At 39.7% G+C, this 13,273-nt stretch overlaps 1 protein-coding gene across 2 annotated transcripts in view; it reads right to left on the bottom strand.

Annotated features, from left to right (window-relative positions):
• The window catches only part of LOC126336423 (cyclin-dependent kinase 5 activator 2), a 289,950-nt gene that overhangs the window by 16,841 nt on the left and 259,836 nt on the right, over positions 1 to 13,273 (bottom strand). For both annotated transcript variants that reach the window (XM_050000115.1, XM_050000114.1), the window contains exon 2: positions 1,799 to 2,113. In XM_050000115.1, the coding sequence (XP_049856072.1) occupies positions 1,799 to 2,113 (315 nt within the window). The remainder of the gene's footprint in view (positions 1 to 1,798; positions 2,114 to 13,273) is intronic.

Here is a 13,273-nt window from a genome sequence, read left to right on the forward strand (position 1 = left end):
GCACTGCAGTATCAAATCTATGTGCCGATACCAGGCAGTAGCTTTCAGTTAAAATTTCCTCCCCTGTATGGAAATTACATAATGTGTGCATGAGTACACGTTGTTACCAGGAACGGTGACTTATGGAAGTTTGGGTATGGCCATGAGTCATGCACGGAGAGCCAAAGCAGTGAAGGTGTCTGCTTATGTAAAGCGGGAAATCTGGGTTTGAGTACTGATGTGGCACAACTTTTCATAGTCATCATTCGCTTGTACATATGATGGTTGTTCATACTGACAAATGTGAACTCGTTTCATCTACTTAATCAGTAATTGTAAATAAATATTATAGTAGTTGTATTGCATGTTTATTACCTTATAAATAAACAAAAAATATTTTAAATTCAGTGCATTAGTATTTGAAAAATGACTCTTTCATATTGTGTTCATTAAAAAATGACGATCATTCCACTTGGGACCTGTGGAATGGTGCATTAGCTTATTTGTTTGAGTTGTAAATATTTGTCATGTATTGTTGTTTTTATGAGATGTTCCACATCCTGGAGGACCTCCTCACTACGGATCAATTGGAATGAAAGTAAATCTAATCTAATCTAATCTTAGACACACTGTTCAGCAATTGCAGCAAGGTGAATGTTTCCTGATGTTTTGGGGTGGCATGTATGGGGCCGACGTATGACGCTGGTGGTCATGGAAGGTGCCATACAATACGTCAATGCCATCCTCCAACCGATAGTGCAAACATATTGGCAGCATGTTTGCTAGGCATTCGTCTTCATGGACGACAGTTCGCGCCCCATCGTGCATATTTTGTGAATGACTTCCTTCAGAATAACGACATCAGTTGACTAGAGTGGCTAGCATGTTCTCGAGACATGAACGCTATGTAACATGCCTGGGATAGATCGAAAAGCACTGGTTATGGACGACGTGCCCCACCAACAACTCTGAGGGGTCTATGTCGAATTGCCGTTGAGGAGCGGGGCAATTTGGACCAACACTGCCTTGGTGAACACGTGGATAGTATGCCACGATGAATACAGGCATGCATCAGTGCAAGAGGACGTGATAGTGGGTATTACAGGTACCGGTGTGTGCAGCAGTCTGGACCACCACTTCTGAAGGTCTCGCTGTACGGTGGTACAACATGCAATGCGTGGTTTTCCTGAGCAGTGAAAAGGTTGGAAATGATGTTTATGTTTGTCTCTGTTCCACTTGTCTGTACAGTTTCCAGAGCTCTGGGAAACGAGGTGATACAAAACATTTTTTGATGTGTGTACTTGACTGCCTTGATCCATGGCTTCCAGGGTGTCATTTGAATCAAATGTGAGTTGGTTTCCACATGGACAATGTTTCTGAAATTCGTGCTCGTTGGCATGGACGAGGTCATTTTGTTTACAACAGGGATATTGGACGGTAGTTCTGTGTCTGGTACCCTTTCTTTTTGTAGACAGATGTGACTTCTGTTTTGTTCCAATTATTTTTTCAGAGAGTCTACAGCTGTTTATAGTTAAAAGAAGGGCTACTCATCCGCAAATCTGGCTTAGAATCTGATAGGGATTCCATCGGGCGTCGAGTTTAGTTCAGTTGAAGCGATTTCAGTTATTTCTCAACACCGCTGACACTAAAACCTATATCGCTCATCTCGGCAGTGGTGCAAGAAGCAATCTGAGACAGTAATTCTGGATTTCCCCTCGAGAAGTTACCAAGTAGAATTAGGGTGACAGAGGAGGCACCTCTAACTTAGTCGCTCATCGGCGCGTTTTGCAGTGTTAAGGTGCAAAGCTTAGGGGCTGACCTGTGCGCCACACGCCTTGAGCTCGGTGAAGATCTCGGTGAAGAAGCCGGGCTCGGCGTTGATGCGCAGCATGTTGCGGCTGAGCCGGTTGACGATGAGCAGACAGCGGTCCCAGAAGCGCTCTTTGTCGTCCTCGACGAGGAACGGCTTGAGTGGGTAGCTGATCTCGTTGCCCATGTACGAGTAGGAGAGGTAGAGGCACGTGAGCACGACCGCCTGCAGTTCGTGCTCGCACGACAGGTTCTCCTCCGTCACCAGGTCACGCACCAGCATGTACACGAACACCACGTTGGCCGGGTTGATGAACGCCACGTCCTGTGGGCACACGGGCGGAAGGGAACATTAAAACACCGCGCGTGCTTCAGTGCTGTCGGGAGCAGTGATTTACTACTGTGCAGCGTGCTAACCCTTCCATGCGCGCACTTTTTGTAGCAACTCTGCGAAGATAATATTTTTGCTATCCTATTACAAATGTGATCAACTGACTATCTATTTTTTGATAATTTTATTTTTGTGATTTAGGACCAGAAATTATGGTGGTACATGTATCACTACGGCAACTTTGTGAGGTATTAAAACTATGGTTGTAAACAGATTTCCCACTTCCCTTTTGTGAACTTTAAGGTTCGCCGATGACATTGTAATTCTGTCAGAGACAGCAAAGGAGTTGGAAGAGCAGTTGAACGGAATGGACAGTGTCTTGAAAGGAGGAAATAAGATGAACATCAACAGCAGAAAAACGAGGATAATGGAATGTAGTCGAATTAAGTCGGGTGATACTGCGGGAATTAGATTAGGAAATGAGACGCTTAAAGTAGTAAAGGAGTTTTGCTATTTCGGGAGCAAAATAACTGATGATGGTCGAAGTAGAGAGGATATAAATTGTAGACTGGCAATGGCAAGGAAAGCGTTTCTGAAGAAGAGAAATTTGTTAACATCGAGTATAGACTTTAAGTATCAGGAAGTTGTTTCTGAAAGTATTTGTATGGAAGTGAAACATGGACGATAAATAGTTTGGACAAGAAGAGAATAGAAGCTTTCGAAATGTGGTGCCACAGAAGAATGCTGAAGATTAGATGGGTAGATCACTTAACTAATGAGGAGGTATTGAATAGCATTGGGGAGAAGAGGAGTTTGTGGCACAACTTGACTAGAAGAACGTATCGGTTGGTAGGACATGTTCTGAGGCATCAAGAGATTACCCATTTAGTATTGGAGGGCAGCGTGGAGAGTAAAAATCGTAGAGGGAGACAGACCATGAGATGAATACACTAAGCAGATTCAGAAGGATGTAGGCTGCAGTATGTACTGGGAGAGAAGAAGCTTGCACAGGATAGAATAGCATGGAGAGCTGCATCAAACCAGTCTCAGGACTGAAGATCACAACAACAACATGTGTTGCCGTTACACGTAAAAAAATATGTGAACAGTGTTTTCTGTTTTTATTTTAAATATTCTTAAACTTTCATTTTTAAAAAAAATTATTCTTACCGACATTAAAGTATATTTACCACAATGTGAAAACAATCCTTGAACCTTCATAATGAAATAAAGGTATGAGCTGATACACGTCACAATAATGTATATTGCAGAAGCCAAGTAATGTGTTATGACAACAGTAGTCGTTCCACGACAAATAGAAAGTGATTATTGTAGCATTTTCTTACAGCTGGTGCAGTGTAGCATCACAAGACGTCGTCAGGCATAGACAGAGGTGGTAAAACACATTCCCAAAAGCTTTGAGATACCCCTAAGTCGCTGGTAATGGTAAGAATGCTCTCCAGGGACCAGAAATATCCCATGCCCCCTCCAGAAACTACTTTCTTGGTAACCACACTACCCAATAATCATAAAAAAGCCGTTGTTTGTAGGGATATATATATTTCCCACAGTCCCGAAACCTATATTTCACAACAGAAACTACGGCTGGTGGTCAGAATGCCATTAGATGCCAGGGGTGTACAGAAGCGTTAAGACATTTAGTGGGAAGTACTGGATATCACGCACGGCCTGCGAAAGGGCTAACTGGAAGGTGCGATCAGTCACTATCATTAATCGTTTTAAGTCGGTAGAAATTGGAAGGCTTCAGCCGGTAGTCTTTTGTTTTCAGTTGCAGCCAACGTTAGCTATATTGTGTTAATCATTAGAATTAACCTGAGGTAAACATTACACTACGTTTTCTTCCGCGTTGGTTGGAATCTCACTGGATTTCCTTTCGCGTGAAGCGACAAGCTGTCGCTAGTACAGTCAAGTGCGATAATAAGGATACCCTTTATGCTGTGCCTTACGCGACCATCGACAACCATAATACTGAACAGCCGTACCGGCGCATTTAACTTGGACAGCGCAGTCCAGTCAGCTGGTTCAACTATCCTACAGTGATGTGAACAATTGCAGTTGAGAAGTAAAAAGAAGCGAGAAGAGAGACAATATAGCTTCGAATGTCATTTAATTTTTAAAGAGAACGAAACAATATTCGGCAAAATTATAGCATTACCGCACGCTTCTTAGGGGACCAGACGGAAAGGATAATATGCTCTTCTTCTTCGCTATCACAGTGTTGTAATTACTTAAATACAGGGTCTGAGCGAGTTACGTGTGTAGCAAGAGCGTATTGCAGGGATTGTAGCATATAATTAAATATGTAAGCCACTGAAGTTATTACAGTCAGTCGTCTGGTAATCTCTGAACTTCTTCCATATTCGAATCCAACAAGTACATTTCAGATCTGAAACTGCCATCTGTAATGTTGATAACGAGTCGATGAACAGCAGAATCCACGAAACCAGTCAAGCGCCACGTTTTCTCCTCTCCCTTATCGCCTACTGTTCTCTATCCCGCCAGCCTTCAGCAATGAATGTGACGAAGCTCCGTGCATTAAGTCCAGTACATATAGCAGCAAAAGTGACTTGACACTTCTCGCGACAAATCCCTTAACTTGGCTCCAAACCAGTTCTGGTGGGTTCATATTACAGTGGTACAGTGGAAACTATAAAAATGCAGCATTCGTATTGTGTGCTAGATGCTGTCAAAATTATTGTTTTTCATGTTTCTACGATCCATATCACTCTGCCTCATGTGGTCTAAAGCAATGTACGTAGTCCAAGCAAAGAGAATGAGATTTTTCATTTTTGTCATAAAAATTTAATTTATGTTTTCTTAATTTAAACTACCTTTATTAACAATATTTTACAAAGCATCGATAACTAAAAATTTATATTTGCAAAGAAACCTGGAGTTTTGCGTACAGTACATAATTAGAAACCAGAAGATGTGTATTTTTCACAAAACATGATGATTATATATGTTCTAATTGGCGAAAATTTGATGAATTTCACATGTAAAAGACGTAGATGTTCCAACTGAACGAAAAAAAGAAAAACCAAAGCGAGATTTGAACCGCTGATCCATGGACTGTACCAATTTACCATTATTCAATGCTACTGAGTCATCTACACATCAGATTTTCAAAATACTACTTTATTTTATTAAATACAGTCCACCGGAAAACTTCAAAACCAATTAGTCCTGTAAACTTGTGCAAAACATTAAGAATAACCTGTTTGTCGCCATTCCTTAACCCTGTGCCACGCGCATGTTTCACTATGGAGCAGAAGCAACATAGCCATTTTCACACTGCGTATTTAAAGCGCGACATTCGGAGCACAACACAATATAGACTGTGACTGTACATGGTTTTTGAAATGGAAAACTACATTGCTAAAGCGTTCTTAAGAAAAACATTGATGGCTGTTAATACATAAGGATGTTTTAAAGTTTCTTTTATGGTAATATGGATATGTATTTAATACGTAAGTAGGACCTATTTCCAAGAGCTAAACAATAGCGTACGTATGCTACGGCTGCTGACCAATCATCGCGTTTGTATTTATTTACGTCAGGATTATTCTTATGACGAAATACGTAAAGATGTCAGTACGATGCGGGTAGGGTTACATTACCTAGCTGGGACCCCGTCGGTACACTCTTGAAGGTGTGTGTAGATATGAAGTAAAAAAATTATTGTAAAAAAATTACTGACCGTAAATGATGAAAACATAAAATTTCTAATATTTTTAATTTAAAGTGGATCTGTTTCATTCTATAATTTATAAATTATTTCAATTTCCATCGGAAAAAGTGGAACGCAGATATGAAATCAGTCATTTAATTTTATACTGGTGTGTAAACATAAGACACTGCTTAAACACTTAAGTTGTATGTTACATGTGAAAAGGGGGCAAGGGAGCCCCTCCACCCCCTCGTAGCTCTCAGGGAAAGGAAAAAAATATAGCATGATCACGTATATTTCATTCAAGAAAGTGATTTAAAACTCGGTGTTACACAGGTTTTTAACAGGGTCGGAAATGGAACTTTCTTATCGCTACTTACAAGTTGTCATTTATATTCCAAAATATTAAAAATACTCCATGTGTTGCTTGGGCCTTAAACCGAACCTCATGACGTTGTTGTGGTCTTCAGTCCAAAGATTGGTTTGATGCAGCTTTCCATGCAATTCTATACTGTGCTAGCCTCTGTCTCCGAGTAACTACTGCAACCCATATCTTTCTGAATCTGCTTATGCATTCATGTCTTGCTCTCCCTTTACATTTCTTATCTCCCTCATTTTCCTGCACAACTAAATGTGTGGCCTCTTGACAACTCAAAATGTGTCGTATCAACCCATCTTTCGGTCAAGATGTGTCACACATTTCTTGTCTCCCCAGTTCTATTCAGTACTTCCTAATTAGTTACGTCGACCCATCCAATCTTTCTAATCTTCAGCATTCTTCTCTAGCACCACATTTCGAAACCTTGTTCTCTTTTTATGTAAACTGTTTACCGTCCGTGTTTCACTTTCGTACATGCCTACACTCCAGACAAATACCTTCAGGAAAGACTTCCTAATACTTAAATCTATATTCGATGTTAACAAATTTCTCTTCTTCAGAAATTCTTTTTTTGCCATTGCCCGGCTACATTTGTATCCTCTCTATTTCGGCCATAATCCGTTATTTTTCTGCCCAAATAGCAAAAATAATCTTCTACTTTAAGTGTCTCGTTTGCTAATCTGATTACCTTAGCACCACCTGATCGACTTCGACTATGTTCCATTATCTTTGTTCTGCTTTTGTTTATGTTAATCCTATATTCTCCTTCCAAGACACTTTCCATTCCACTGTTCTTACAAGTCCTTTGCTGTCTCTGACGGTATTATAATGTCACAGACAAACCACAAAGTTTTGATTTCTTTTCCCTCAACTTTAATTCCTATTTCAAATTTTTCTTTGGTTTTATTTGCTTCTTTTTCAATATGTATATTGAATAACCCTGTCTCACTCCCTTGTCAAGCACTGCCTCCCGCTCATGCCTCTTGACTTTCTCTACAAGTTGTAAATAGCCTTTGGCACTCTGTGTTTCACCCCTGCTACCTTCAGAATTTCAAAGAGAGTACTCCAGTCAACGATGTCAGACGCTTTCTCTAAGTCTAAAAATGCTATAGTTGAAGGTTTGGCTTTCCTTAACCTATCTTCTGAGATAAATAGCAGGGTCAGTATTGCCTCGCGTGTTCCTATGTTTCTCTGGAATCCAAGCATCTTTCCCGAGGTCAGCTTCTACCAGTTTTTCCATTCTTCTGTAAAGAATTCGTGTTAGTTTTTTGCAAACAAGAATTATTAAACCGATAGTGCGGTAATTTTCACAACTGTCAGCAACTGCTTTTTGGAAGGCAAGAGTTCGTAACTGTTGCAGTTATGATGTTTATTAAACACTAGCTGATACCCGCAGCTGTGCGCACATACGGTTATTTTGTTATGAACAGGGATGGTCAGTAAGTAAGTCACTGTGTGTGCAATAACATCAGATGACCTCTCGTGTCTGCCTGTTCAGGTAAGCATAGCTCGCAATGCGCTCCTCGCTCACCCCCGTCCCAAGTTGTCCCAACGCACGATGCATCAGAATACGCAGCCTCACTACCAAACAGTGCGTAGAGATGGGCATGGGCGGGACTAAGCATCCATGTATCGTGTTATTGAAATAGCTGTACATTATACAGCGTCTACAAATAGTGCGTAAGTATGAAGTAAACACAGTGAAGAAGATATCAGCACTGTTCCATTGCGTTGAATCGTATCACTTAGCACGTGTCAACCAATAAAAGTATTTTCACAAATATGATGAAGTTCGAAAGTCATAGAGCAAATACCTTTTTCAAAGAGTATATGCTTTTCCCTAATTTGCATAATATTCTTCAAATCGATAAGTATCTTGTAATACACACTTTCTAAACGAGACCATGTTCTTCCTCGGGATTCAAGCTATCTCCGTGCCAAATTTCATCCACATCGGTTCAGCGAGTTCATCGTGAAAAAGTGATAGACAGAGTTACTTTCATATTTATAATATTAGTATGAATGAAACTTTATAATTACAGTATATTTTTTTCCTTGATTTGATTTTTATGAAATGAGGCCTATACTGTGGCCCATGCCATGCCTAAATTGTCTGCAGAACCCACATTAAGGAGAATAGCATGTTCAAAAAAAAAAAAACGGACACGACAGTTTTACAGATTTATTATTAGTATGGATGTTAATACATCAGTTTAGATTACGATCTGCAGTTAAGCGGCTAAAGGAACAGGTTTATTTTAACAAAAGCGCTTATATAAAAGTTTAAAGTTATTGCAGGTATGAAGGAGCAAAGGCAGGAAAAATCTCAAATGGGAGGAAGCAGCCACTGAAGAGACGGACAGTTTAAGGGAAATAATATCGCAAACATAAGAGGATACATTTAATTACATAAAATTATCTGGCAGTGACTTATTGAGGGGATATAATGAATCTTTAATAAAAGTTTGGAACGAGAATAAATTGGAAACAATAGAAGTTCGAATAAAACAAAATAAAAACAATTGTTGGGCAGGCTCTACGTTTTATCTGTTGGAACGTTAGATGACACAGTATCTAACAACAGAGAAAATTGTAGAATCATCCCAAGATCTCTTTAGCTGTTGGTATAGTTCAAAATATGACTCAGGTAATTGATAATGCAAGCAATAACATTATGGAAGTAGCGTCAATGGAGGTACAAAGAAAGTAAAGGTGTCTGAAGATGAGGACGATTCAATACAAGTCGTTAAAAACCGAGGTGAAGTAATGCAAGAGGAACATATAAAATTATTTACGGAATGTAAGTGGAGGAATACGTCCAGTGATGTAATTACTCTATTTCACAATAAAAGACGCAGGTAAGAGACAAAACACTATATTAGTATTCTATCAGTAAATGTGTAAGGTATATAGTAAAATTATCGCTCGCCGAACAGAAACAGAAGTTAGGTTTCAATGCGGCAAATGAATATGCCAAATTTAAAAGCGGAAAAACCCAACAGACTGTTCGCAAGCAGTGAACGAAAGTATAGAACGAAACAGTGAGTGCACATACCGCATATGTAGTATTGACAGACTGTTCAGAAAGCTGTTGAGTCAGTTGCAATAAAATCTGCACTGCGGTGACAACCCTCGAGAAACAATGCATTGCTTCCACCCGCATTAGTATATCGAAATATATGCGAGGATACGTCAATACCTACAGCTTTCTTTAGCTTCATCAGGATAGTGATAAAATCAGGATTGACAGAGGTGCCAAGGCTCTCTGCAATCCTACAAGAAGTTCCCACATGCTGTAACTCGGTAAATGAAGGTGAAATGATCGTTAATGGAACTTTCTGACCCATCTTTCGTTTACTGACAACATCCTACTGCGCAGGTACCTTCAACAATGAATGGAAGAAAATAAAGGAGCAAGTTTGAATGTTCGTCTACAATTTTTTATAATAAAGCTAGAGTAATTTATTATCAAATTATGAAAATGAAAGAGTATAAATTAATAATGAAAACATGGGACCAGTTGATGATTTTCTGTACCAAAACCAGGTGAAGGCAACGATGGCATTGCCAGGAACAACATAAACAGGAGAGAAACAAAGTGACTGCTTTTCATGAATCAAGAAATACTAACTGTGCTTCTGATTTGCCTGACAAGATGAGCTTGCAGAGTGACGCATTTAAATTTTTTTCACACTTTTAGAAGCTCAGTACTGGGACATAAATTTCCTAAAGCAGTAAGACGCAATTCTCAAAAGAACTCTAAAAAGAGCCTTTCAAGATTAGGACATTTCGTAGCGCTGGTAAGTACCACTCATGGTGTATACGTAGCGTAATAGCTTTGTAATTATGAAGTTATTGGTCCAATTCTTGCTAACTTCAGTTTTTTTACCTTCATTTAAATTCCATATTTATTAACACACGCAAGTGTTAATTAATAAATACTGACTCATATTTATGTAATAAAAACAACAAATTTGTTTTTAATTACTTTTCGCATAAAAATTCTGGTATCCAAGGTAAATTATAATTTGGCACGAAAATGCGAAACATGAAACAGAAAATGAAACAATTTTTGTTCTTAAACAGTGTACAGTATTTCTACTCTTCATAACTTGTTTCGTTTAACAAAAAGATGTTTTGCATATCTTTATAAAGTTTTGTTTTCAAACAACCATTAGTTAAAAGCAAAAGGATGTTATTTTTACTAAACAATTATTATTGAATATATGTTATTTAACTTTTACATTTGTTAATAACTACGGAATTCAAATAAAAGTAAAAAATTTGGCTACTAGCGAGATTGGAACTAACAACTTCACGGTTACAAATGTATTACGAAACGCATTCAGCTAACGGCGAACACGTTAATAAACTCAGTAAGCGTTCGGAAATCTACATCTACATCTACATGGATACTCCGCAAATCAGACGTAAGTACCTGGCAGAGGGTTCATCGAACCAATTCCACAATAATTTTCTGCTATTCCAATCTCGAATAGCGCGCGGGGAAAACGAACACATATCTTCCCGTGCGAGTTCTTATTCCCTTATTTTATTATGACGATCGTTTCTTCTTATGTAGGCCGGCATCAAAACAATATATTTTCGCATTCGGAGGAGAAAGTTGGTGACTGAGATTTAGTGAGGAGATTCCGCCGCAACGGAAAATGCCTTTATACTAATGATGTCCACGCCAAATCGTATATCATGTCAGTGACACTCTACCCTCTATTTCGCGATAGTACAAAACGTGCTGCTCTTATCTGAACATTTCCGATGTACTCCGTTAATCCTATCTGGTAAGTATCCCCGACCGCGCAACAGTACTCCAAAAGAGGAGGGGTATTTAACAGTTCTGCCAATAAAACGCAGTCTTTGGTTCGCTTTCCCTACAACTTTTTCTGTCTGTTCTACCAAATTTAAGTTGTTCGTAATTGGAGTTCCTAGGTATTCAATTGAATTTACGACCTTTAGATTTGACTGACTTATCGTGTAACCGAAGTTTAACGGATTCCTTTTAGCACTCGTGTGGATGGTCTCGCAGCTTTCATTTTTAGCGTCAGTTGCCCATTTTCTCACCATACGGATATCTTTCTAAATCGTTTTCCAATTTGGTTTGATCTTCTGATGACTATACTGGACGGTAAACATCACCATCAACTGCTGGCTGCTCAGATTGTCTCCTAAACCGTTTATAAAGATAAGGAACAGCAGAGGGCCTGTAACACTACCTTGGGGAACGCCAGAAAACAGTTATTTTTTACTAGTTGACTTTCTGTCAATTACTGCTAATTGCGACCACTTTGACAGGAAATCACGAATCCAGTCACATAACTGAGAAAATATTTCATAAGTACGCAATTTCACGGCAAACCATTTGTGTGGCACAGTGTCAAAAGCCTTCTGGAAATATAAAAATAGTGAATCAATTCGAAAGCTCTTGTCAGTAGCACTCAATACTTCGTGTGTGTAAAGAGCAACTTGTGTTTCACAAGAACGATGTTTTCTAAATCCTTGTTGACTGTGTGTCAATAGCTTGTTCTCTCTGAGGTAATCCATAATGTTAGAATACAATATATACTCCTAAATCCTACTGATAATCTTCACAGCCGTTGTTTCTGAGGTCGTTGAGAACTGCGTCGTGTAGCTTTGGGAAACTGATGTTTGGGCACTGAACGTTAAATGCTCTACTTTTGAGAGAAATCCAAGAAGGTTGGTCCGCAAGGTAACCACTGTGAATCGGAAAATTTATAAACGGGTTGTTTTAGCAGTTTGGACTAATGGTAGTGAAAAAGAGGGATTTTTAATGAGAAAATCATTCCAAACTGAGCGAGAAATGGAGAGACAGGTCTGTATTTAGCGTTCAATCCGTGAACGGATTGCTGGCCTGACTGCAGGTTCAGTGGAGCATTTCGTTCGCCGCAGCACTAGGAGGGCCAAAATGGCGAGCCCATGGCTCCGGCCGCCCTTTAGCCTCGGAAAAAAAAACCGTCACTCGGTCTGACAGCAGGAAGAGTGTATCGGGTCCGTCGTGGAGGAAATGGAACAGGGGAACTCCCTGTCATTTCCAGGGTTTGAACCTGGGACCTTCCAGGCTACAGTCTCGCGCCCTGCCCTCTAAACCACCATCGCCAAGGAGAGATGTGTGACGGGGATTAATAGCAGCGGCAGGATAACAAAGACACCAGAGAATGGTTTGGAGTAGAAGACGCAGTTATGACGGTCATCAAAATGAAATGGAGGTGTGCGGAACTTGCAGATCAAGACAGTGAGTGGTATGAGGACCAGCAAGTTCTTTGATGGATTCCAAGAGATAGGGAAATACGGAGAAGGTTACCTAATGGGAGGTGGATAGCTGGCACTGCGAAACATGCAGGAAAAATACGTCTCCATGTAGGTGAAGATTTTTACACAGCACACGTTACCAAATTGCCGATGATGACAATACTGGATTGTTGCATCACTGTTTCTTTTGTAAGTCTCCGTCATCATTTTTGGATTTGGAGTACTGTGCATGTATGCTCACTGCAATACAATCTCGAAGAAACTGAACGATGTTTTGTGGCCAGAGACACTGCAGAGCAATGATATCTGATGCCAAATGACTCACTAATCTACTCTGATCAACCTCGGAAAGTTTGCTGTTAAACTTGGGACTCATTGTGTTGGAACTGTTTCACCTTAGTCATAAGTGCATGAAAATCACTTAGTATACACGTTGTAACTAAACGACGCTATGACACCGACGAAAAGCAGCGGTTTCTACATTGTTGCTCCGATAGGGAGCGATATAATCTAACGGCCGGAGTGCTAGAACACTTACTGCGAGAAATTTAGCTTGAGACACACTAAAGGGCCACAAAGCAGCAATTTCCAGCCTGTTTCAACCAGCGTTACGAACGACACCTTGATTAGAAGTTCTGTTACGGAAACTGAATTTCTATGTTGAGAGCGGCAGTAGCAGCTGATCTCCTTACCTTCAAAATTGAAATTTATTATTTGAAATGCTTTTCTAGGGAGCTGTAGGTTACTTTACGTAATATACTACATTAATTAATGACGCCAAGTGGGTTGTGTTTATGTT

Source organism: Schistocerca gregaria, chromosome 2 (genome assembly GCF_023897955.1).
Source record: "Schistocerca gregaria isolate iqSchGreg1 chromosome 2, iqSchGreg1.2, whole genome shotgun sequence".
Lineage (NCBI taxonomy): Eukaryota > Metazoa > Arthropoda > Insecta > Orthoptera > Acrididae > Schistocerca > Schistocerca gregaria.